The sequence below is a fragment of the Hypomesus nipponensis genome, chromosome 10 (genome assembly GCF_054491055.1).
Source record: "Hypomesus nipponensis isolate SF chromosome 10, ASM5449105v1, whole genome shotgun sequence".
NCBI lineage: Eukaryota > Metazoa > Chordata > Actinopteri > Osmeriformes > Osmeridae > Hypomesus > Hypomesus nipponensis.
Window position 1 is genome coordinate 11,586,637 of NC_140370.1, and position 22,911 is coordinate 11,609,547.

At 42.6% G+C, this 22,911-nt stretch overlaps 3 protein-coding genes across 3 annotated transcripts; 1 reads left to right on the plus strand and 2 right to left on the minus strand.

The window, feature by feature from the left end:
• Positions 1 to 780: 780 nt before the first annotated feature.
• LOC146271725 (ciliary microtubule-associated protein 2-like) lies at positions 781 to 4,209 on the minus strand. The gene is made up of 10 exons (XM_084708363.1): positions 4,099 to 4,209; positions 3,873 to 3,960; positions 3,548 to 3,718; positions 3,162 to 3,284; positions 2,911 to 3,051; positions 2,674 to 2,817; positions 2,322 to 2,453; positions 2,053 to 2,181; positions 1,655 to 1,797; positions 781 to 1,344 (listed from the first exon to the last, which is right to left on the minus strand). The coding sequence occupies exons 1-10, from the start codon at positions 4,146 to 4,148 to the stop codon at positions 1,245 to 1,247; spliced, it is 1,221 nt and encodes a 406-aa protein (XP_084564489.1). The 5' UTR covers positions 4,149 to 4,209; the 3' UTR covers positions 781 to 1,244.
• LOC146271726 (uncharacterized) lies at positions 3,808 to 6,631 on the plus strand. Its single transcript, XM_084708364.1, has 4 exons — positions 3,808 to 3,973; positions 4,106 to 4,186; positions 4,846 to 5,065; positions 5,528 to 6,631. The coding sequence occupies exons 3-4, from the start codon at positions 4,859 to 4,861 to the stop codon at positions 6,218 to 6,220; spliced, it is 900 nt and encodes a 299-aa protein (XP_084564490.1). The 5' UTR covers positions 3,808 to 3,973; positions 4,106 to 4,186; positions 4,846 to 4,858; the 3' UTR covers positions 6,221 to 6,631.
• An 11-nt stretch (positions 6,632 to 6,642) lies between these two features.
• On the minus strand, positions 6,643 to 22,777 carry glis1a (GLIS family zinc finger 1a). Its single transcript, XM_084708362.1, has 9 exons — positions 22,534 to 22,777; positions 16,422 to 17,372; positions 14,124 to 14,285; positions 13,039 to 13,152; positions 12,074 to 12,209; positions 11,193 to 11,358; positions 8,109 to 8,230; positions 7,875 to 7,973; positions 6,643 to 7,697 (listed from the first exon to the last, which is right to left on the minus strand). Exons 2-9 carry the CDS (start codon positions 17,352 to 17,354, stop codon positions 7,564 to 7,566), a joined length of 1,866 nt encoding a protein of 621 aa, XP_084564488.1. The 5' UTR covers positions 17,355 to 17,372; positions 22,534 to 22,777; the 3' UTR covers positions 6,643 to 7,563.
• Between the last annotated feature and the right edge of the window lie 134 nt (positions 22,778 to 22,911).

The window sequence follows — 22,911 nt, forward strand, 5'->3', positions numbered from 1 at the left end:
ACTCAACTGCACTGACAGCTGCAGTTAAACCTTATCTGTGCATAATAGTGGTCTTTCAATTACATCAACATTTAGACCACATTTTTTGTATTTGTTTAACTTTACGATTTCCTAAAACTCGAAACCAGAATCCTTGACTCGTAAAAAATATGTGTGCAATATCTTTATGGGTATCCTCTACCTCATGTAATGCTGAGCTTGAGGTCACCTTGAAACGCCCTGAAAACATGCCAGTGAGAAGGCAACATTTTACAGTCCCCTGTGGTGCCAACAACTAGGCTTTTACATCCACTTTGACTAACCCATTCAAACTGTAGCTTGTTTCATTCTGAGGAAATTGGGGAAGAAAGTTTCAAGTATCCCACATTTTTCAGAGCCACACAATCACAGCGGATGGTATTTCTGTTAACTAGGCTTTAACATTAAATGTTTTTAATGGAATGCCATATAAAAATGCAATTCGAAAATTGACATTTCAGTAAACATCATTACATGTCCATAGCACCATTATATAATTTACATTTATATGTGTTCATTTAGCAGATGCTTCCAAGAGAGAGCTTAACAAAAGTGCATAGGTCACTGATCATAACACCAAGATATCCCCAAACATTGCAGGTAGCCAAACATGAAGCATACATTGTGAAAACAAAAATAAGTGCCAAAGGGAAGAACTATAAGAGCATATAGTTAGACAAGTTACAATTAAACAACATGAACCTCAAAAAAGTGCAAGAGTGTACTTGTAGAAAAGCAAGCAACAGTAAAAAATATTTCACAGTGGGTACAATAATTTTAAATCAGTTACAGCTAACCAACAAGAGCAACAAGTCTCTAAGTAAGAGTCATTGTGATCCTGGAAGAAACTAACATAATGTCCAGCAAGTCATTCCTAGGTACCGTTGTATTCCCAGAATATAATTCCAACATATTTATCTCTGATCAAATCAGTGGGTCTGTCTCAGAAATGTTTTAACATTTGCATTTTCAACTTACAGTATTCCTCATGAAATACTCGGCATGAAATACATCATTATTACTGTTCACAAGAATCAGTCCTAAAGCTTTGCTGCCATCCACTGGCCGTTGAAAACACAACATGCCAGTATCCATTTGCTCACATGTCCTTCAATATGATTTATTTCCTTAACATCCTCATGCTTTAGTCATCCCACTGGGGAAAGGAGGGGGCCAGCATGAACAAAAGGTTGTGCCAAAGGTTGAACAGAGGGGCTAAAGCCCTTTTACTTCCAGGAGTCTGAAACTGTGGTCTTCACAATCTGATCTGGTGGCCTGAAGTAAACCCTGCAATGTGGGGGGATGTTCCTGGGCTGCAGCTTCTCCCTGAAACACACACACAGAGAGAGAGAGAGAGAGAGAGAGAGAGAGAGAGAGAGAGAGAGAGAGAGAGAGAGAGAGAGAGAGAGAGAGAGAGAGAGAGAGAGAGAGAGAAGAGAGAGAGAGAGAGAGAGAGAGAGAGAGAGAGAGAGAGAGAGAGAGAGAGAGAGAGAGAGAGAGAGAGAGAGAGAGGATGGTGGGAGTTGGTGCGTGGGAGACATGGGCAAGAAGACATGCAAGGGATGTATCAGTTTACATTACAAATCTTTTGCAAGTGTACAGGACATGCACAGATATAACTGAGGCTGTGTCTCACTGGTTGTAGTTGTCCTGATCCAGGTTCTGCAGGTATCTGGGGGTGCGAGATTTGAAGATGTAGCGGTAGCCGAAGTTGGAGGTCCTCTGACTCCTTGGGGGTTGCCTCTTATCCAGGTTGTAACACCCAACACCAACCGTGGTCTGGAGAGGAGGATAGGACAAGGGATGTGATGATTTTACCACATATACAGTACACAAACAAAAGGCATGGTATAGAATCATACATCACACTTCATCTACAACAAACTACAAACAAAGGAAGCGCATTTCATCTGTTTGCCAAGCTCCAAAAAGAGGAAAATATCTGTCTTGAGTCCTCTGATCCATCCCCTTCACCTGGGGATTATCTTTTCTAAAAGGAAAGAAAATGGACAATTGAGGAAGGTAATGACTCACATAGTTGCCCTGCATCAGCCTCTCAACCCTCTTGGTGATGCGAGGGGTGGAGGACAGGAATGGGGGAGGGTTGCGGTTCTCCACTTTAGGTAAACGAAACGGCTCATACAAGCCAGGACCAGAATGCTTCTATTGGGATGGTCGATTGGTTGATGGTAGATGTGTGTTTGTGAGGTTAGATGGTACAGTTCAACACCATAGTATAAGGTAACTATTTATCTATTGTAATATTAAAGATGATAGTGGTGGAAGATGGGAGCATAGTTTACTTCTCTAGCTTGCTCAGGATACTGATCTGTAATCCTGAATTTGCCCTTGAGTTTATTCTCTGGCCTCTGGAGGTCGTCGCAAATGGCCTTGGCAGGCTCATAAAAGGTCCCTGGATTCATATGGGCATTTTTCTAGGACACAGCAGCAAAGTAACCCAGTTATTTATAAGCAGCCCATCAGTGGTCTTCAGAGCCCCATATACAGACTGGCTAGACGTCAAGGTCAAATCTGCTCTAATATGAATGTTTCACTTTCAATTGAGTATGAAATGAATTATTATTTGGGCATACTACACCAGCAGTTCTGTAATAACTTTTGTTGATAGAGCATTCTTTTATCATCAGGTGTTACCGGGGAAGAAAAATATCCACAGATGATTGGGTTTTCCCGTCGTGCGCTGAACAGGTCATAAGGTCCTCGTTTACTGACACGGCGGTTTAGGATGAGATCAGTGAAACTCTTAAAGTTATAGGTTCCAGGATACAAGCCAGAATCCTGGACATCAACAAAAACAAATGTTGTTTACAATTTAATGACAATATATTTGACTACAGTTAAGCAATCCTTGGGGATTATGTGGATACTCACCACTAAGCGCTCTGGAAAGCGCTCAACCCCAGCACTAAAGTCAATGGTTGGACAAGTTCCAACTGGCATCCTCCTCTTCTCATCAAGCAGGGCAGAAGGGATGCCTCCCTTACCATAAGACCCTGGTCCCACTGCTGGTTTCTGTGGAAGACAAAGGTATTCTGGTTCTAATTCACTTACAGTACATCCCTGCAGGTTAACGCTCATCGGTGTGCTGGTACAAGTCTCCCTCTGCTGGTGGTCTTAGGTACCTTTGTGTAGTCTTTGAATCTCTCCTCCCTACTGTCACACACCCCTCTCACGCTATGTGGCTTCCTGTTCTGGAGCACAGTGAAGTCTGGAATGTTGTACCTCCCGGGGCCTATCTTGGTTTTCTAGATGACGAAACCGCATACAGATGTGAAATACTTTAACTGCTCTTTGTCTGGCTTGACACTCTGAGATTAACATGACAGTACAAAGCTCCATTCACAAAATTACTTCATGACTTAGTTCACAGTCATAATACAAACTATTGGGTCTATCCGCGAAATACAGGGTCTGAAAACGGTTGCCCTCATTTCTGTGGCACCATTGCAGCCATGTAGGGCAACATGGTAGAGTATTATAAATAAGTGTCTATTAGAGAGTCCCTCACCAGTTGATGCTTGGCCAGCCATACATCCCTGTAGAGCATGCTAGGGATTTGAGTCTGCTGGGGTTTCTCCTGCACTCTCCTCCATCCAGGCCCCTTAGCATGCTGCACCCCTACTTGTGGATTCTGGCCCCCTGTATCCACCTCATACTTACCTGGGTCCTGCTTATGCTCCTGACAGAGGGTTGGGCTTTGTATTATGACACGTCCAACAACAATCCAAACTTTTTATGTTATTCTTAGAATGCCTGGGTGATGGTGGGTGGGGTGTCTATGGTTACAGTACTAATTACTGGAAAGTGTATTATTCAACATGTTTTATATTTACCTGTTTATTTATCAGCTTCTTGTAGTGGCTGAATTCAGAGAAGGATCCTGTCTTATTTGTGGATGGGTGCACTACTGAAACATCAAACCTGACAAGAAAATGTGAGTTAAGAAAGGTTTGAAAACATTTGCTAGTTTTACAATCGTTAATTATAAGCCCTACTACTTTTTCTATAACTATGATGTTCTTTAAAAATATGAAATCACTTTTATCAATGTTTTTGAACCTTGCAGACTGCTTCCCGAATGGAGCCCCCAGGAACCTTTTGCTCTCCATTGCTCTCACGCCCCCTCACTGAAGACTTCTTGAAAAACGTCAGTTAATTAACTAGTCATTACGTCAATGACAATGCACCGCATCAGTGACTCTCCATTCCGCGTCTGATGTTCGTGATATGGATTGGTTTTATTACGTAGATACAAATTAAAGGAGTAAACCTCCATAGGCCTATATTACATTGTTTATGCCCGTCAGCGCCCGATAATTGCGCACTAGTTGATTTATGTTTTTCGACTATCTCCCATTGACATAAACTGAATTCCTACTTTTGTGCCGAGGGTGTGTGGAAGTTCCAGCCTTTGAGCTGTTGTATTTACACGCGTCAGTATTTACACGGGCAGACAACAGCAAAGGGTAATGTTTGTACAAACCAGGCTATGCAATTAGCAACATCCAGTAACTTTTTTTGCATTGCTCACCTGGCCATCGACATTGCTTTTGCTCCAGTACAGTCTCCATTTGGAAAAGCTGTTTTCAATAGAGCGCTGGTTGATCGTGGATTTTTCAGGAACGGAACGTTCATGAGTCTTTTGCAAATTTACTAAACGTGCTTGACCAGTAGGCTATATTGATACGCGGCTTGGCGTTACATGTCACTTTTCTCCATTTATGTTTATTCACATTGCTTAGACAACCTTTCACGAATTGTATCGTCCCTTGTATATCAACAGTCTAATTTGTGTTATTCATGTAGATCGGTTTTTATAATGGAAGAAGAAAGCGTTTACAACTCGTTTCCAGAATTAAAAGAGTTTGAAAACAAAATTGGGAGGAAAACGCCAAATGTAATTTTGAGATGGATGAAGGATGCTGCGCGTAGCAGAGAGGAGAGTTCGGAATGCCTTCAAATGAAAGAAAACGGGACCAGGGGAGAATATTTAAATGACAAGATCAGTCATTTGAAATACGAGATGGTGAGCATTTCCTTTGTTATTTCACATTTTATGCCCACATATAACGTGTACGTTGAATGTGTGTTTTCCTGGTGCGAGTAAAAGCTATTAAATATCAAAACAGTTTACAACTTATTGGGAGCTAACCATTGGTCTTTTTGCCATGTTTTTCGCTTAGTTATCCCACCGCAGGTGCTTGCATATACTGTATTAGTAACTGCCCCTTCACCTACAAGTGTTTGTTTATCATGTCAGTCATTGACAGTTCTTCTTACACCACACCCGGCCCTTTCTCTCATTCTCTCAAGCATTTTCTACATTCTATCTCCACATTCCTCTGCCCTCATGCCCCACTTTCTCATCCCTCCTCCTTCTCGTCATCCAGTATTTCTCCACTGTGCGTGACAAACCTCTCTTCTCTGCCCCATCCCTCTGTCATTTTTAACTGCTGTTTTGTATACCTCTCCTGCCCACGCCCTGCAGGAGTGTCTGCGGGCTGCAGACGTGCAAATCCTGCGCCAGCTGGTGGTGGTGCACGAGGGCATGGAGGCAGTGCGCTGGCTGCTGGAGGAGCAGGGTACCCTGGCCAGCAGCAGCCCGACAGGCAGCCAGTGCAGCCTTGCAGATTCAGCTCCAGGCATGTCCCCTGGGGAGGGCCCAAGCCTGACCCTGACGGGCATCCAGGATCCAACCAAGCCCAGCAAAGAACCAGAGCAAGAACCTGACAGGGTCTGCTCTAGCCACAGCTACTTCAACATGACTACTGACAAGTCCCCCGACAAGAGCCCTCCCTCAGATTTGGCTCTCTGCCTCTCTACAGGTGGTTCTGGTCAAATATGGTGCAGCACCAGCCCCAGTAACACCACCACCACCCACCCAGTCAATACTAAACAGCTGTGCCAGCAGGATCCACTACAAGAAGCCCCACAGTGGGCAGGATTAGAACCTAAGAGAACGGTCTTCTCAAGGGACACAGGAAGAGGCGTGACAAGAGGGGGCCAGGTCCAGACAGGAGAAACTGGGACGGCTCACTGCAGCCTTCCTGAGGAGACTCTGAGGGCTTCTGCGAGCAGCACGGAGGAGGAGGAACAGAGTGTGCCTGCTTGTGAGATGCTTTTGGGCTACGATGCCCAGTGGTGCTGGGTGGAGTCCCAAGATGATGTGACATTTCTCTGACTAACGGTTACTATACAGCACCTCTTGTCAACTACCACATCCTACAAGAGGATACTGTGTGATGTCGTTGGAAATGAGTTACCTTCCAAACAGGAATGTTGAGAGTGTGAGTGTTGGAGAAGAGTGAATGCTGGACTTGGTCCTGTTTTGTTGGCATGCATATTGTCTTTCTGTGTGACAGCAAAATGTAAATTCATGTGGGTGAATACCATTATGAATGCCATCTTTGTTTCAGTTTGAGAGGCATGAAAACTGTTCATGAGCTGTCATAGTCATAAACAATATACCTGTATTCTAGAACTGAAAGGACTTTGCATACAATATAAGGCAGATATTTGTCTTATGATGAAATAACACTTTTTTTTTTAAAGGTTTGTGTAACCATTAACACTGTAAAGCAACAAAAGCAAAAGTAAACAATGAAAAATCAACCAAGTTATTTTTAAGTGTTTGCATAAGCACTCGCCACAGATACTGTCATTTCAACAAACTGCATGGACAGAACATATTTTACTTTAAACCTCTAGATGGCAGTGTAGGAGAAGGTATACACAACTAATTACAACCAAAATATCCTATCTCGATTTGTTTCACTCTGCTGCATCATTCACTCTGCATCACCAACTTACAATGAGACAATCAATATATTTAAAGTTAAAATAATACATTTTACACAAGAATGGTGAAAATTGTGGTAACCTATGATAGGCCTACATTTTAAAAACAAGTTGATTATTGGGAAATGTAAACATGTTCTGCATGATATGACTGTTAGACAGTCAACAGAAAAAAATAGAATGTGTACACAATAAAGGAAATGTAAACAAAGACCCCCCCCCCCTCACACATGCCACACACAATTCCTGAATACTTTCCGACACAACGACATTGCAACAAAAGTACAGAAACAGAGAGATAGCGACTATAGACATAGAGGGAGAGACAGACACGCGGCCTGGCTTTATGAGATGCATCCATGGATCCACCCTGCCATTTGGAGTCCTCAGTCCAGTCTCTGGTACTCTCCACATCATCCCCATAGATCCCATCCAGCAAGGTAAACCTCAGTTCAGGCAGTGTGATCATCTAGATCAGTGGTTCTCAACCCTGTCCCTAGGGACCCCCTTTCCTGCACGTTTTAGATGTTTCCCCTGCTCCAACACACCTGATTCAAATGAATGGTCGTTAGCAGGCTTCTGCATAGCTGGATAACGACCTGTTCATTTGAATCAGGTGTGTTGGAGCAGGGAAACATTAAAAAATGCAGAACTTAAGGACCAGGATGGAGAACCACTCATCTAGATCACAGCAATGTCTGGGTTGGATTCTATAGGCTCGCCTCTTCATGAATCTAAGTAGAGAGAGTATATCTGACTGAGACAGCGGTCAAACCCTCCTGCCTGGTAGAGGTCTGGGCATGGAGAGAAGGAGTAGCCCCCTCCTGCCTGGCCCTGGAGGTCCTGCACCAAGTCAAAGCCTAAAGTTAAGGAGAACATTACATTTTATTTGCGAGTGAGAGTGCTTGTTTTTGTCTGGTTTGAAGCAAAAACACTTTGCTAGGATGCAAAGTGGGGTTAAAGATGTGTAGTCTAATGAGTCTGGTTAACCCCTGTTAGTATCAGCTGTCAAGATGTAGAGAATACTGTGGACCAACCTGCAGAGGGCGACACTGAGGGGTGTACGGAATAGGTGCTCTGATCAAAAGCCCCACTGTTCATAGAAGGGACCATCTTTTCCTCCCCGTAACGACAGCCTTGGTAGGATAGAAAGGGAGAGACGAGAGAGATGGGAGAGGAGGGGAGATGGATGCCATCTGTGTGATACATCAGTTGAGCATGTCAAGACATATGCTAGCACTAGGCTCTTACTGTCGACTGAGTAGGAGTACCTGGGGGCTCCAACAGCAGGTCTTGGTGGCCGGGGTAGACTCTATGCCTGTCAGGCGTTGGGGGGCAGTCTGCTGGGGTCCTCACAGGGCTCAAACACTCAGGCACATAGAGGGGCACCAACCTAAAAAAAAAAAGGAGATGTCATGACAAAAACCAAATACAAAGTTGCAATGATCCTGGTCATGTATCCCAGTAAAACACAGTGGATGTTGAGCAGGGCAGGGGGGTTGTACAGGAGATTTCCGTGGAGGAGTATCCATAACTACACAGAAAGAATGTGCTGACTGTGCACACACAACTCTGACTCAACATGGAAACGTGTGACTCAGTGGAGTCCAGTAGAAAAAATGAAGGCAAAGGGAATTGCTCTCCAAGGAGATATGCAACTTAAACAGCCAGTCTGGTATTCCGATTGGAGTTTCTCACCTTCAAAGAGCATGTACTAATAATTTCATGTGGGCTTGTGAGTTCTGTTGGATTCTGTAGTGTATTGGTCCCTGGGGCGCAGATGGCCTTGGTTGATGCAAGCAGGGTTTTAGTGAGGTTCATAAACAAGCCAGAACTTGTCAGTGATACTGACGTCTACTGGCACAGAGCTCCCCCATTCTCAGATGTGACTAGCTATAAAAAGCAAATGTTTGGAGATTTCTTTACAAATCTATCATTTAGGTTCCCAAGCTTGTTTTATTGCCCATTCCCTAAGTGCAAAGACATCACCTTAAATTTCACAGGCAATGTTTTAGATGGGAAAATATAGTCAAAACTCAGTTGAATCCCTTCAACTTTTTTCCACCAATGCTGATATAATACACAGATGGTTGTGGGTTGGCTAGGGAATAAAACAGTATTTGATTGAGGTTATGTAAACAAGGTGTGCTTTGATATACTAAGACTGTTGAAATAAACATGCATCACTGTGCCATTATGACTGTGAGCTCCAAGAATCCAACCCTTCTCTGAATTCCGCATGGCTGATCCAGAATGATCATCCAGCTCACGTAGATCTGACCTGAACTCAAAGCAATATAATATGTTCCAGCACTTTAAATTCTTGCAATGTTGCAGCCACATTGCTATGATTTTTGAGCAATGTGCTCTGTGGTCTGCAAGCTCATTCTGTCCTTTGTGGTCAGCGTGCCCATACTGAGTTGTAAGGGATTTCAGAAAGAAGAGAGTGAACGAGAAAGAGAGAATGAGGAGAGATAGAGCGGAAGCAGAGAGGAGAAAATAGAAGAGACAAGAAGAGAAGTGAGGAAACAGAGAGAGAGAGAGAGAGAGAGAGAGGGAGGGAGGGAGGGAGGGAGGGAGGGAGGGAGGGAGAGAGAGAGAGAGAGAGAGAGAGAGAGAGAGAGAGAGAGCAGTCTTCAGGGAATATCTGTCAGCACAAACTCAGGAAACAGTTACACTGTTCATATTTTTACAACTGACCCCCCCCCCCCCACCCCACCCCCTACTCAAGACCCAGTGAATCACTAGCTAACCACTGCCAGCTGCCTTCCCACAGTCGTCAGTAGGAATGAGAGAAATCCTCCATGGCCTGTGTAAAATCAAACTTCGCTATCTCACAAATTCCAAGTTATATTTAACTATAACTACCAATGCCAGTTTATGGCTCTCCTGTCAGATATTGAGTTGTTTAAGGGGTCGAAGGAGTTGTTGATAAAGTGCATGTGTGTGTATGTCTCTTATCTGTATCCAACTTCACTGGGCACGATATTCCATTTCATCATGAAGCTCACTGCACACTGACCATGTGGCCTGTCTAATCAGTAATTGATCCATACGTCTAGGTTGATGACATGATTGCACCACTTTTTTTTACGTGCCAATATGCTACTTTATTGGATGGTTATCTCAGATGTTATCCCCAGTACCCATGTCCATGTCGATCAAAAAGGCTGCAGCCACTCCACTGTGTAGGTAGGGTATGAAGGAGCCTCTAAGACACATCCCTGTTTTTACCTCTAATGGATCTCCAGGCCTAAAACCAGCCCTGGTACACTTCCCTCCACCACAGATTACACAAACACCGCACATCACAAATACATGCTGACGGACACATTTCAACATGGGCCCCTGAATCCCAGCAGCATTAAATAATTAAAAGGACTTAAAATGCCTAGTTTCAGCCAGAGTAAATACACAGTGGGCTATGAGGTCAGAGCCTAATGCTTGGCACACTGTAAAGCAAAGATAATTTACTTTCAAATGTTTAATGTCTTGCTAAACCGTTTGGGGAAAAACAAGTGCTTGTCTGCTGTTGGCTTTGGCAGGGCATCATATAGGTTCCACAGGGATTTCTAGGACATCCTGCGTCTACATACACATATAAATAGGCAGATTGTACACAGATTTAAACTGGTGCTGGTTCATATTTGCACGTGATACAACAGATATCAAGGTAAACAGAGTAACTTAGTCATACCGTATACAATAAAATATGACTGAACAGTGTCTGACCGTTGTTCAGTCTGGTACAGAACAAATTCCCAGCTTATTACATGTATACAAGTATAAATCCATAATCCATTTATGTCATTTCTTATCTTCATATACTACTATTTTATGTAGAATGTCTCCAACTGCAAACAACTGCAAAAACAGTCACAGTAAGTGGTCTTCAGACCGTTGCCCTAAAGTATTAAACTGGGTCTTTTTGAACGTCTTAATACTACTTTTCACTGGGTTGGATAGAATGCTTCACAGTTAACTGTGCATGTAATGTGGCCTATTACCCAATAAGCAGTTTCCCCAAAAAGTCATGCTGCAAACTCCGATGATAAAGTTTGTTGTCCCGCTCAAACAAGCATGAGCACATATCAGTGGCATTTCTGTCCAACAAAAATACTTTCTGAGAAAATAAATGGGGTGCTTTGAAAGACTGGAATCAAACGTTCAGGGTTGGAGTCCTGAAGATGAATATATTATTGTTAAATGAAACCATTCCTTATGTCCCGCATCTTGTCAATGCGTGTCAAGTTCCTGTTAACTGAGTCAAATTAGGATTTCTGTAAAAATTAAGAATTCTCTATCGAGCTGGAATAGAAAGCAAACTGTTACCTGAATCTGATAGTTGTGCTTACCCCTCTTTGAATTCCCCTCGGGTGTCCATTGACGATGGGTCATGTTGAGGGCTGTTGGCACTAAAGCATCCCTCCAGTCCCTGGAGTCTATAACATGGGTCTAGAGTGAGAGGACCAGGCCCAGAACCAGCTCTCTTATTGGACATGCTGGACACAGTGTATAAGCCTGAAAGACAAGCGAGACACATCAAAACAGCAAAAACACTATGCTTTGAAACTTCCAATGCAACATTACTTGTAATGTCGTGTATTTACTGGAAAGAAGAAATTAAAGCTGATCGGCTTAGATACTGCAAATGGCAACATTGCTGTTCATACGTAACATGGTAGACTAAAGTACACTGGCTGTGGTTGATAAGAACACAGGCTTCTCTCTGAGGGATCCTTAAAGTTAAACACTGGCATGCTTGTTTCTCTTTCAATAAGCAGAGTTCTTTCTATGGGTTAGGAAGGCTTTCCCCCACAGGCCGTTTGGGTAAAACTGTGAGTAGTTTGAGGTAATAGGAATAGACAGCTCTCCTGGACGCTCCTGTCAGTCCTCTGCCAGCACAGCCTCAATGCACCTGACAGCTTTTTGAGCTGGGTTCAACCATTCAGCATGAAGAAAAAAAATCTGGCTGCAAAACCCTCTTGGAGAGTGTGCAGTACTGTCTAAGAGAGGGCCAAAGTGGCCACAAATCAGAGCCTTGTAATTAGACAAGGTATATTCTCGTATTATGAGGCATATGAAGGAAGAAGTGGGAAAGAGAGAAAGAAGGGAGAAGATTATAACAGCATCAGTGTTAAATGGTTTCAAAGCATGAATGGTTTTCAGGCTGTGACAGATAACGCACACTGGAATATCCATAATTCTGTACACTGCTACTCTCTACAGAACACACCTGTGAACTCCTCCAATTCTGGGAGAGGGGACCTTGTGCCTGCGTTCCCATTAGAATGGTGAAGGGAATTGTGGCGATGCTGTCTGGCCAGACACTCGCCCAGAGTATTGGACTCTGGTCGGCATGGCACCTGGTCCTGCCCAAACACACAGAGACACTGGGTATGAAGAGTATATTCTATTATGTATCAAAGTGTGCTATCAGTGATGCCACGTTCTTTGGTTTCAAGTCACACAGTACATTAAAATACACTGGAAAGGGTTTTTTCCTCATGTTACTCAACTGGGACTGGTTCTCATTTTGAAAGAGCATCATGAAAGAATACTACAGTATGTTGCAAGCCAAATAAAATTTTAAAACAAAGAATTTCGAAAAGATAATCCATTTCAATTTTCAGAGCTTTCGGTAGATCCCCTGGAGACTACAAAACATTTGGTTTTCTAAAAGGAAATCTCCAAGGGAATGTTTTGTTTAACCCCAAAAATTTGTTTAGTAGAGGTGACACACCTCTTTGAAGAAGCACAAGCTGCAAGTAGTTGCATTGATGAAGCCCTGTTTGACATTTGAAGGTTTCTTCAAGCATTACAGAGGTTACTTCAGTCCACAGTTTATTAGCGATGTCACAACATACAAACACACGTGTTTCTGCTTAAAACACGCCAGGCATAGGAATACCCCATGGGCTTTAGCACTGCTCATGTGCTCAACAACACATACAGCCCCAGATCAAGTAGAACAATAGACCTCCTATTCTGACATCCAAAGAACAAGAAAAAAACGATGTGCTGAATTTAAACCGTTTATTTTCACTGTCATACATATGCAACTCTTTCTCTTTCCACATGTTTGTCTTCATCCGTCCATAGCTTTGTGCTCATGTTCATCTCGCTTGTGTCATTCACATGCATCCTCCTTTTTCATAAATGTATCTGTCTCTCTTGCTGTCTCTGTCTCAGTGTCGGTACCTTGGTTGTACGGTCCTGCAGTGCCTTGGTAGTGTGTGCTTTGACATGCTTCCTCAGAGAGCTAGGGTCCGTGTAGCGCTTGGTGCATCCTGGGATCTGACACGCATAGGGCTTCTAAATATCACCAGGACAACAAGGGCAGGATTATGGGATAGAGTGACAAACAATAACAAACAGAGGAAAAGGAAAGAAAAACAGGTATGTGACAGGGACCCAGGGCATCACAAAGCTAAAGCAGCATATTCCATATAGACTAGTTACTTTAGCACACCAATGTATAAAGCAGCAAATCTTTTTGTAGTTCACATTTTACATTATATACTGTATAGCGGAAGGTGAAGCTAACTGTATACTGTACCTTTCAGCTGGGAAATCAGGGCAAAAGTGGAAAGAGAGGACAATACAAAGAGAGGGCAAGATAACATGTTTAATATGTGTGCTATCTCATTCTACAGAGAGACACTGAAGACAAAGGATAATATAACATTCATATAATAAAGTGAAAATTAAAATGAAATTGTTTGTCTCTAAAAGAGGAGTTTGATTTCAAACATAATACATGAGAATTTTCTCAAAATCTTGAATCATGAGTTTGATCATTTTTGCTTGTAAAATGTCACCAAATGTTGACTCAAGCATTCAAATGTATCAGATATCGATTGCCAAATCTTTATTTGCTGGTGTAAAACCCACACATGGGCACCAAACTACTCAATGCCACATATCGTAACACCAGTTGAGTGCCTTGCAGTGGCCACATATTATTCCTGGTCATTAAAGTGAAAGGGGATATCTGTTTTCCTGGATTACTCCTAAGGTCCTCTGCTCTGCAACGGCAGTAAATAAAAGCCCTGTGGTTTCTGGGATGGAGCTGCGAAAACAGAGCTGCACGTTCTAGCTGGATGTTTCAACATGCGTCTGTGTGATATCTTTACTTATTGCATGTCACAGAGTGAATTACAGGAAGGGAATGCAAGAAATAAATTCAGTGAAAGAGTGATTGGGAGAGTTGCGAAACGAAGTGTGAGCACGCATATCAAGGGACACACATAGTATGGTGATGCAGCTTGTAAAAGTGTGCTAACCGTGTCCAAGTGAGTGCGCTGGTGCTTGGCGCGGTCACTTGAGTTGCTGAAGGCCTTGAGACAGCCGGGGTGCTGGCAGACGTAGGGCTTCTCCCCTGTGTGGCTCCGCAGGTGAATCTTCAGGTTTTCCAGACGGGAAAAAGCCTTGGTACAGCCCTCAAACTGTGTAATGCACACACACACACACAGACAGACACACACACACACACACACAGAGAGAGATAGACACGCACACACAAACACACACACACACACAGAGATAGACACGCACACACAAACACACACACACACAAACACACACACACACACACAGAGATAGACATGCACAGACAAACACACAGAGGAGAGAAGTGATCCAGAAGGCTGTGGTAGGTTTGGTAAAATCGTTGCTCTTGGACACGCGCCAGTAAAAGAAAGTAATAACACACTCAGCAGGCAAGACTCTATCAGATGGCTCACAGACAGATACAGGGCTGTTCCTGATAGTACCTTACTCCACTAAATAGCAACCACATACTGTAAAAACGGAAGATGTTTCACATTATTTCATTTGTCTGACATGGTATTCAAAGTTATATATTGGGCTTGCGTAAACATTTGACCTTTTTCTTCCCTAGATTTACCACGTCATTGGTCTTACCAATGAGTCGATAAATGTCATCCACCCAATTGACTTCAACCAGGTTTAGGATGCGTTAGCCTGCAGATCAGGCTGAGGGGTTTCCTCATCACAACCTGCAAGCTAACGAAGGCTTCAATCAAAACAGCTACAACATCACAACAGGAAGAGACTCTTCCTGAGCTTCCAGGCATCTTTGTCACTTGACCTTTTGGGTGAACTACACTCAGGTTTGCTACCTGATACTTTGGCTTCAAAGAAAAAAATAATCTTTCCCTGTCACATCAGCCCATGGCTCTTACAGTTTTAAAGGCTGAACCTTTGCTGCCTGCTAAAATTAAACAGTCTATTATAAGCCCTCAGATTTACTTAGTTTCCGTGCCATCACATCATTTATCTCTGAATGCTTGTGCAGTGTAAAGAAAGTGGAATTGTTTGCCATTATTTCCCTGGTCCAACACACTGAATGGGACACTTATTTAAATCTAAAGAGTTTTGCAAGATCCTGACAACTACAAGGATACACATGGTTTGGTCTTTAAAGAGCAACTACAAAATACCTCCTAAGCGCTTGTTTACAATCTGCATAATAGACCTGATTTGGGATCTGACTTTATGTGGTGGTAAACCAGAAGAATTCATTAAAATACACAGAGTTTATTCATAAGACACATTCATTTTCCGTCGTTGCAATCGGTATGACTTAATTTGGGGGTTTTGGCTCAACAACTTTTTGAAATTAAATTACCTCTTCCACAGCAAGGTTTTATGTAAGTTATTCAAGCGAGGCTAATAAGTCGTTTCTGTGGTGATGCTTTTTAGTGTTTATTTAATCTTATTAATCTGTCAGGTGGCTAAACTCCAAGGTAATATTTACAGGTCGTTCTTAGAATAGGGCCTTTAATGAACTAATTAAATTTCATATGAAATTGGTCCATGGGTGAAAGTTTATTCCAGCACTCCCTATATTAAATATCAATGGGTGACACAACTTGGTGACTGAAGTGTAATCATTAGGGAGGGAAAAGAAACAATGACTCCGCCTCCACCCTCTATCTCAGAGTCTGGTCTGGCCAAGAACTCAAGGTCACCACAGGACAATGGTTTCCACCCGACAATAATCACTAAGGATGTGTTTTGAATCATGAGTCATTAAATGGATTATTGTACAATATAAAATCCAACATGATGCTTTCAGGGTGGATCACAGTATGAGTACATTGGTCGTAATGAGTCAGCTAGGAGTGAGTCAGTAAAGTATATACTGTTTACTGTATATATACATCTGGTCCTGATAGGTTCATGAGGAGATCAACCATCTGACTACAAGTAGACCTGTATTAAATATTGATATTCAGACCACTGCTCTTCTAATGTCTTGATCCTTCTGTGCGTATGGTAGTATTCTCCATTTATGGAACTTGCAGCCTACGGCCAGTTTGTTCCCCTGGCATGCATGAGGAAGGGAAAGCTGTCATCAGACGAGGAAACCATTTGGAAGAACCATCCCTCTTCCATTCAGACACAGCCTCACCATGACTGTAGCAGCACTGTCTGGACTGTGCCTTGAGGTCAGAATATAATTCCATTGAAGTTCATAGGATTTAAACCTGCCCACATCATAAATGGATAAGTCATGCCGGACATTAGCAACACGCATTACTGAGTTACAGACTCACCATGCACCTGTTGGGCTTTTCTCCAGAGTGCACCCTCATATGGATTAGCAGCTTGTAGCGGGCGTTGAACGGCTTATAGCGTCGGACACAACCCGCCCAGAAACAGGCAAACTCCTCCCCTTTACGCTGGTCGATGTGTACCTTCTCGATATGCCTCACAAGCTCCTCCTGCTGGTTGTAGGCGGCGCTGCAGTCAATCCAGCGGCATGATAGGCCCTGTTGGTTGTCTGTGATGCCCTCCCCGAGGGGCCCTGGGAGCATATTGGGTTGGAGGGGTGAACAGGTTCTGTTCCTGCAGGGTGTAGTGACAGCAAGACTCTGTTCCTTTTCCAGATTGTGGTTGAACTGGAAAAGCTCCCCTTGTTGGTGGTCAAGTTGAAACAGTTCACCCCCACAGGCTGGGAACTCATCTGCAGGCTCCTGTTTCAGATGGGGCTCAATTGTTTGATACTCCACCGGAAGCTTCTGCTGTTGCTGCAGTGGAGCACTTTTGATAAGGGACATCGAGGAGCCAGAGCACAGAAACTCAGATGAGGAAGAGGGAAAATATATGGACGTCGGTGAAGAAGTAGGGGACAGAGAGGAGGAGGGGGAACAAAAGGAGGGAGAGAGGGAGGAGGAAGTGGAAACCAGGTAGGTAGTGGTGGGCTGGTGGTAGTTCTCAAGTTTGGGGGTTCGGTTGATGTGGGACCCTGCTGCCTTGTAGGACGAGTAGAGGATGGTGGTGAGGTCCAGTCCCAAGGAGGTTAGAGATAGGGAAGCCCTGGGGACACAGCACATACCCAGGCTCCCTGGATGAACTGACGGCACCGGGTGACAGAATCCTCCTGGGGACACTAGAGCCGGGGAGAGGTCCTCTGTGTCTTCAAACCCACTGCCAAAGCCTGGCAGAGTGAGCTGGCTATCTCGGGAACCCAGGTCCGGAGGACCCATGTTAGTCCTCTCCCTGTCCTACAGGGATGGAAGAAACAACAGGTAGCCATATTCATCTGAGACACATTGGTTTCAGTTGTCTGACATCAGTCTCATTCACCTTTGGTCATCTACTGCTGTCTGTTTAGCATTATCTTCACTGTGGGGTTAAGGACAAAGAAGGAAGAACATTCACTTTAGAGTGGACATGCACCTATGGTATACAGTGATGAATAACATTTTTGAGTTACATTATACAACTACAACTTTTCCTATTCAAAACCAAATTCCTCTCCACCAGTATGACCTGTCTTCAATGCAGACTTGATGGGAGTGTAAACGGTGCCATACAGCACAACATGCCCTCCTTTACGGACCCCTGCTTTCTTTCATCCACAGCTGTTTGCCGCAAATGGACCAAGGTGACCATTTCAAAAGGTGGGGCCCAAAGTTTTACGCAAACAAACAAGACAGTGAAAACCCTTGTCAACAGCCATCCATCAGAATGGGTTTGAGTTTGGCTCTCTGTGCTTAGTGTATATTTGGTTTTCTTTGAGGGCCAGTGGTTGACGGGGTCGGTTCATTATAAGAAGCCGTTGAGGCCACCCTGACTCCGGACAGGGGAACAGGCAGACATTTGTGCCCCGGCATATTGCCTGGAACCTCCTCCAGATGAGACTGCTGGACCCAGTCTGTAGAGGAGAGGGTAATGGACCAGATCACCAACTACCCTCCACCGAGCCTACAGTAACAGAGATGGGGCTGGGAAAGCGAGGTCTCCGAGAGGTCTTCGTCACTTACACAGTAGCTGTACTGTGCATTGGGCCAAGTTGGGGGGTAAGGGATTATTGCTGTGTGTTCTGTGTAGCTTTTATGTTCATCAATTATTTTATGAAGGTCAGGAACCTTCCATGGCTGTGACTCTGTGGCTAAACAGTAAAACGCTGGTATGCCTATACATCCAACCCACGCGGATAATAGCACAACATCAACATTAGGAGGGTATAGAGGCACTACGTGTAAGGTTATTCCCATCATTTCCTGGTATGCTCTGGTTTACACTTTTATGATTCTTCCAGTAAATCACTGGAGTTCCCCACACAAGTCATGTATTGGGGCCATCCAGGGGAAATGTGGTTAGGATCCTAATTAGGGAGGCCGCTGAGCACCAAATGTGTCTACAAGCACAGAGCAACACTCATGGTACTGTTGTGGTGTACAGGGACAGACTCAGCATGTGCGATGAGTAACCATGTAAAAACAGGAGTTCAGGTTCCTGGAACAGATGCATTGGCTTTAGTTTACTGAACTGTTACTGCCTACTGGAATGCAGATGAAGCACAACTAAACAGTAGTTTCTATGATTTAATGGTCAAATCAATTTCATTGGGACTAGGAATTGGAAAGAAGGCTTTTCTGGTCTGTCTTTTAAAAGACAGCTCTGGTTCAAATCTGGAAGGAAGAGATAGAATCTGTGTGCCATGGAGTCCCTATTAGGACAGCAGACTTCATGTGATGTAAGATGTATATAAAAAAAAGAAGAAGCTAAACACAGCTGTGGCAGTTCGGGACTCAAAATGAATACAAAATGTGTACTCACTTCTTGAATCTGTCCCCTTTTTTGCATTCTTGTCAAATGTGTGTTCAACTGCAACACAACTACGAGAAAAAAAGCTAACAAAAAAGTGATGAGACTACCCAAACCATTCCAGATCCAATAAGCATAAAATTATACTCGCTGCCAAATACTAGAGTGGGCAACTTAAATGTATAATCTACTCGCATAATTCAGGTTTACTGTGTTTCGGAACAAGAACATATTCTCAGTATATCTGAACTTTTGTAAAGCTAGCAGCATTTTAGTAAGATGTAAATAAAAGTGTACTCTGTACGTTTTGATTGACATAGAACTCTTTATTCTGCAACAAAGGTTTTGAGTAACAGTGAAATAAGTATGTGTATCCAAGTCTGCATGAAAATTACCTAATTGGCAGTCAAACAAACTTATTTATAAACAATCAAGTTTTGAAAGAACATACTCGTAAATGTGTGGCATATTTATACTCCATACTGAAGCTAATGTCCTTTGCCTCCGTAACACCAAAGCAACATTTTTATAAATCTGACAAAACTTTGCCATTACTAAGCCAATAAGTGTGTTTCAGTGCTGACTTGGAAGTCGTTTATGGCCACATCATGTGTGTCATTAATCTGCATCAGGAGCTGTTTGACATGGGCTACTTGGGACACTCAGTCACTGAATGAACAGTCCACTGTATGAGACGTACAGTGCTGTGCTTACACATATATCTGACCACAGACAAACATATGCATGCATGCACACAAACACACATCAGCCAACTGTCAGACACGGTTAGGTGTTTGGCTCAGAGCTGCTAATCAGAAGTCTGACTTCATTCACAACAAGCTGTTCAGGAATGACACCTCAGAGGGCAGACCAGTTCCAGGCCAGACCCAAATGTCACAGTAGAAAGGGATTACACAGCAACAACAAGAGATAAGTGAACACCTCCTCTGTCCATACAGACCTGGTCTGCTGTGTTCTTCTAAACTCGACACAGGCTCTATCCATAGTCTCCACACCTCTATCCAAACTTCACTACACTGGCAGACCCGAACATTTACAAGCAGGTGCAAATCTGTGAGAAATGTCGACTGTGTACAGATGGCAGGAAATTCCAGTGAAATGACAGTGGATAGAGCCAAACCACAAGATGGAGGAACACAGAGGAACAGACACACAAGGCCTGCATGGACCTATAGACTCTTCATTGGGTGCCCCTTCTGCTTGCCAAGGCCTTGAAATAAGAGATGCGTTGTATGATTGTCTGTAAAAACCGATCCCAAGGTTATTTGTGTCCAGCGTGTATCTGAGGGTTCTGATACAACTCTCCGGATAGATGTTTTGGTTCTGTTACAGTACCAAGTACAAAAAACTGAAAGCCTAAAAGCTCTGAGTATTTGAGTCCAGTTCTAATTTTATTGTGTTTCAAAGCTACAAGGTAACTGCTAGGCAAGTTCTAGTTCTAAAGCAATGACATGCAGTTTGAAATGAACATGTACTTGACAAGTTACGGTTGTGTTGCTAACACTGCACAATGTTTACTGGGTAAATAGTTGGGCGGTGGCAACATCTTGACAATATATGACATCTTCTAATAGGAATCAATTGAACTCCACAGTCCACTCACATTCACTCTCATTTGAGGCAACAGTACTGGTAATATTATACCCACTGAGCAAAGTCATACACCGGAGCATATTTCAATTCAACATGATGTCATAGGAGTGCTATGGTTTAAAAAGGCATTGGATAACAATCTGGATTTGTGGTCTCAAGTGATCTGGAGGAATGATCAACTGGTTTAGAATCTTATACATGATGGGAGGTAGGGACAGAGGGAGAGATAGATAACCCTCTTAAGAATCGGGAAAATAGATTACAAAGTTATTTATAGGTAACAGAATATATCATTTTGAGTCCTATAATGATTAAAGATAGAATACTTTAAGTGACATATAACTACAAAGTATGATTTTAGTTTTACAGCATGTGGGTTTGCTCTCACAGTTCCCTTCCCAAGAGTCCTACACTCCACCCCACTGAGTTGTAGGCTACATAGGACTTACTGCTAACTCATATTGCAATCCATAAAGCATATCAATGCCTCTATGTAATGGTCTGGCTTTTCAATGTTCATAAATAAAACTTTGAAATGTAAATTAGTTTTACCCTAAGAAAAATATGAAACATAAAAGTTGAATATACCATACATCTTCATCTATTCAGCAAAAACACATCAACTTCTTAGCGTTGTTGTTTTTTGTGATTGCATGTTAGTGTTAGATGGCTTCCAGTGAAAATATTAGTACTTTTCTGCATTGGCTCTCTTCACTAAGCATGGTTTACTTTTCTATTTGTGTGTCCCAACATTTGCTACTTTGCAGAAATGTGTCATTTAGTTTGATGTTAATTGATGGGTGTTTCAGACAGCTCAAAAACTGTATTAAATGTTACACATAACTGACTTGAAAATGATCAATTCTTTGAGAATAAAAATGCTGTCATCTTTTCAACTAGTCAAATCTTACAAGCAAAGCAAAAACCTAATACTTGCCTTTGTACTCACTAATCTAATAGTATACATGAGTATACATGAATATTCAACATTCAATTTTGGGGGTATCCCAAAAAGAGGATGTTCCTGCAACAATATGATTAAGAATTGCACTGTATGGCAACTTTTTATTAATGATTTTGTGAGTTGTTAACAAAACGACATCTGTTTTAGTTTTGAATTGTAGCACTGATAATTTGTTTTAATTACACTTACAAGAGACAAAGCATCAGTTGTGTCACCCCAGGGTGTTGCAAAATAACCCTATTCTAGCCAACATAAATATTTTGGAGTCTACTACCTAACATACTCTTTTAGCAGGCTTATCCAACATGTAATGTACAATTAAGGGAAAAGATGTAGAAAACCTGCTGCACCACATGGAAACACATTTTTCAAAAGACAGATGATCCGCTGAGAATGAAAAAGAAGATAATGGAAATACTTGTTTCATTACTGGTTCAGTCAAAATACGTGTTTTTCAGAAGTAGATGACGTTACTGATCGAAATCATAAAAATACAATGCAAGACTCAGTTACTGCTTTAAGAAATCTGAGGGCAGAAATGACTCATTCTTTCACAGAAAAATATCAAAATTGTACTTTGTGTACCCCGTTTTACTTCCAGAGAAAAACAAGTAATCGTTCTACTCTGAAGAGCAATAAGCTCGCCATCTTTCCACCCCCTGCATAGCTGTGTCATTCCAATTGTATTACATAAATCAGGGTTGCAGGGATGGAATGAAGAGAAACCTTTTCAGAGATCTACAGCCAAGCCTTTGACGTTCCATTAAGCTTAGAATTTACATTGAAACTGGTTGTTTCAAAACAATATTTACTATAACTAGACCGCAGTGAAACGACTAATAAGCAGTCAACTCAAGTGATATAAAGCATCAAGTCTTTAGGTCCATTACAAACGTTGTGCATTTATGTGTTGAGATCATTGTCTATCGTCTGGCATGAAACAATATTAATAGTTACAGATTCTTGCTTGAGCTTGGTTGGAATGATTAGGATAAATCAATTAATTCACAATAGTTTACGGTGCATGTACTCACCTTAGACCACTACTCAACTCCGTGTCGAAAAGTTGTATCCTTTACTCATGTCGATGCATGTGTGGGATGCGTTGTAGCCTACATCACTACTAGGAAAATATAATTAGTTGCTTATTCGGTCGTGTCCAGAGCAGAACGTGTACACAAGTTTTTCAAGACGTTCACTAAGTTCTAGCAATCCATTTCAACTGACGTGCGCCACAGTTGAAGTCGTGTATTTTGTTCATCTCTCTGAAAACTCACATGGTCAGCGCTGAGGGAAATCCTCAGGTACGTGTAGTAGTTTCGGCAACTCGATCAGTTTGCGAGGCAGCGACCTCTGCAGCCTTCATTATCTCCATGCAGACCAATGCTGTGGATTTAGTATTCTAGCAAAAG

Bases quoted from the DNA above. Each gene is read 5' to 3' on its own strand.
- LOC146271726 (XM_084708364.1), top strand. From the start codon at position 4,859: ATGGAAGAAGAAAGCGTTTACAACTCGTTTCCAGAATTAAAAGAGTTT. The intron at 5,066-5,527 runs GTGAGCATTTCC...CACGCCCTGCAG, and splicing joins GTCATTTGAAATACGAGATG to GAGTGTCTGCGGGCTGCAGA.
- glis1a (XM_084708362.1), bottom strand. From the start codon at position 17,354: ATGGGTCCTCCGGACCTGGGTTCCCGAGATAGCCAGCTCACTCTGCCA. The intron at 8,231-11,192 runs GTAAGCACAACT...TTTTTTTTTTAG, and splicing joins CGAGGGGAATTCAAAGAGGG to GTTGGTGCCCCTCTATGTGC. The intron at 7,974-8,108 runs GTACTCCTACTC...TATCCTACCAAG, and splicing joins CCTGCTGTTGGAGCCCCCAG to GCTGTCGTTACGGGGAGGAA.
- LOC146271725 (XM_084708363.1), bottom strand. From the start codon at position 4,148: ATGGAGAGCAAAAGGTTCCTGGGGGCTCCATTCGGGAAGCAGTCTGCA. The intron at 3,961-4,098 runs GTTCAAAAACAT...TTTTCTTGTCAG, and splicing joins TTCGGGAAGCAGTCTGCAAG to GTTTGATGTTTCAGTAGTGC. The intron at 2,818-2,910 runs GTGAGTATCCAC...GTTGATGTCCAG, and splicing joins GCTTTCCAGAGCGCTTAGTG to GATTCTGGCTTGTATCCTGG.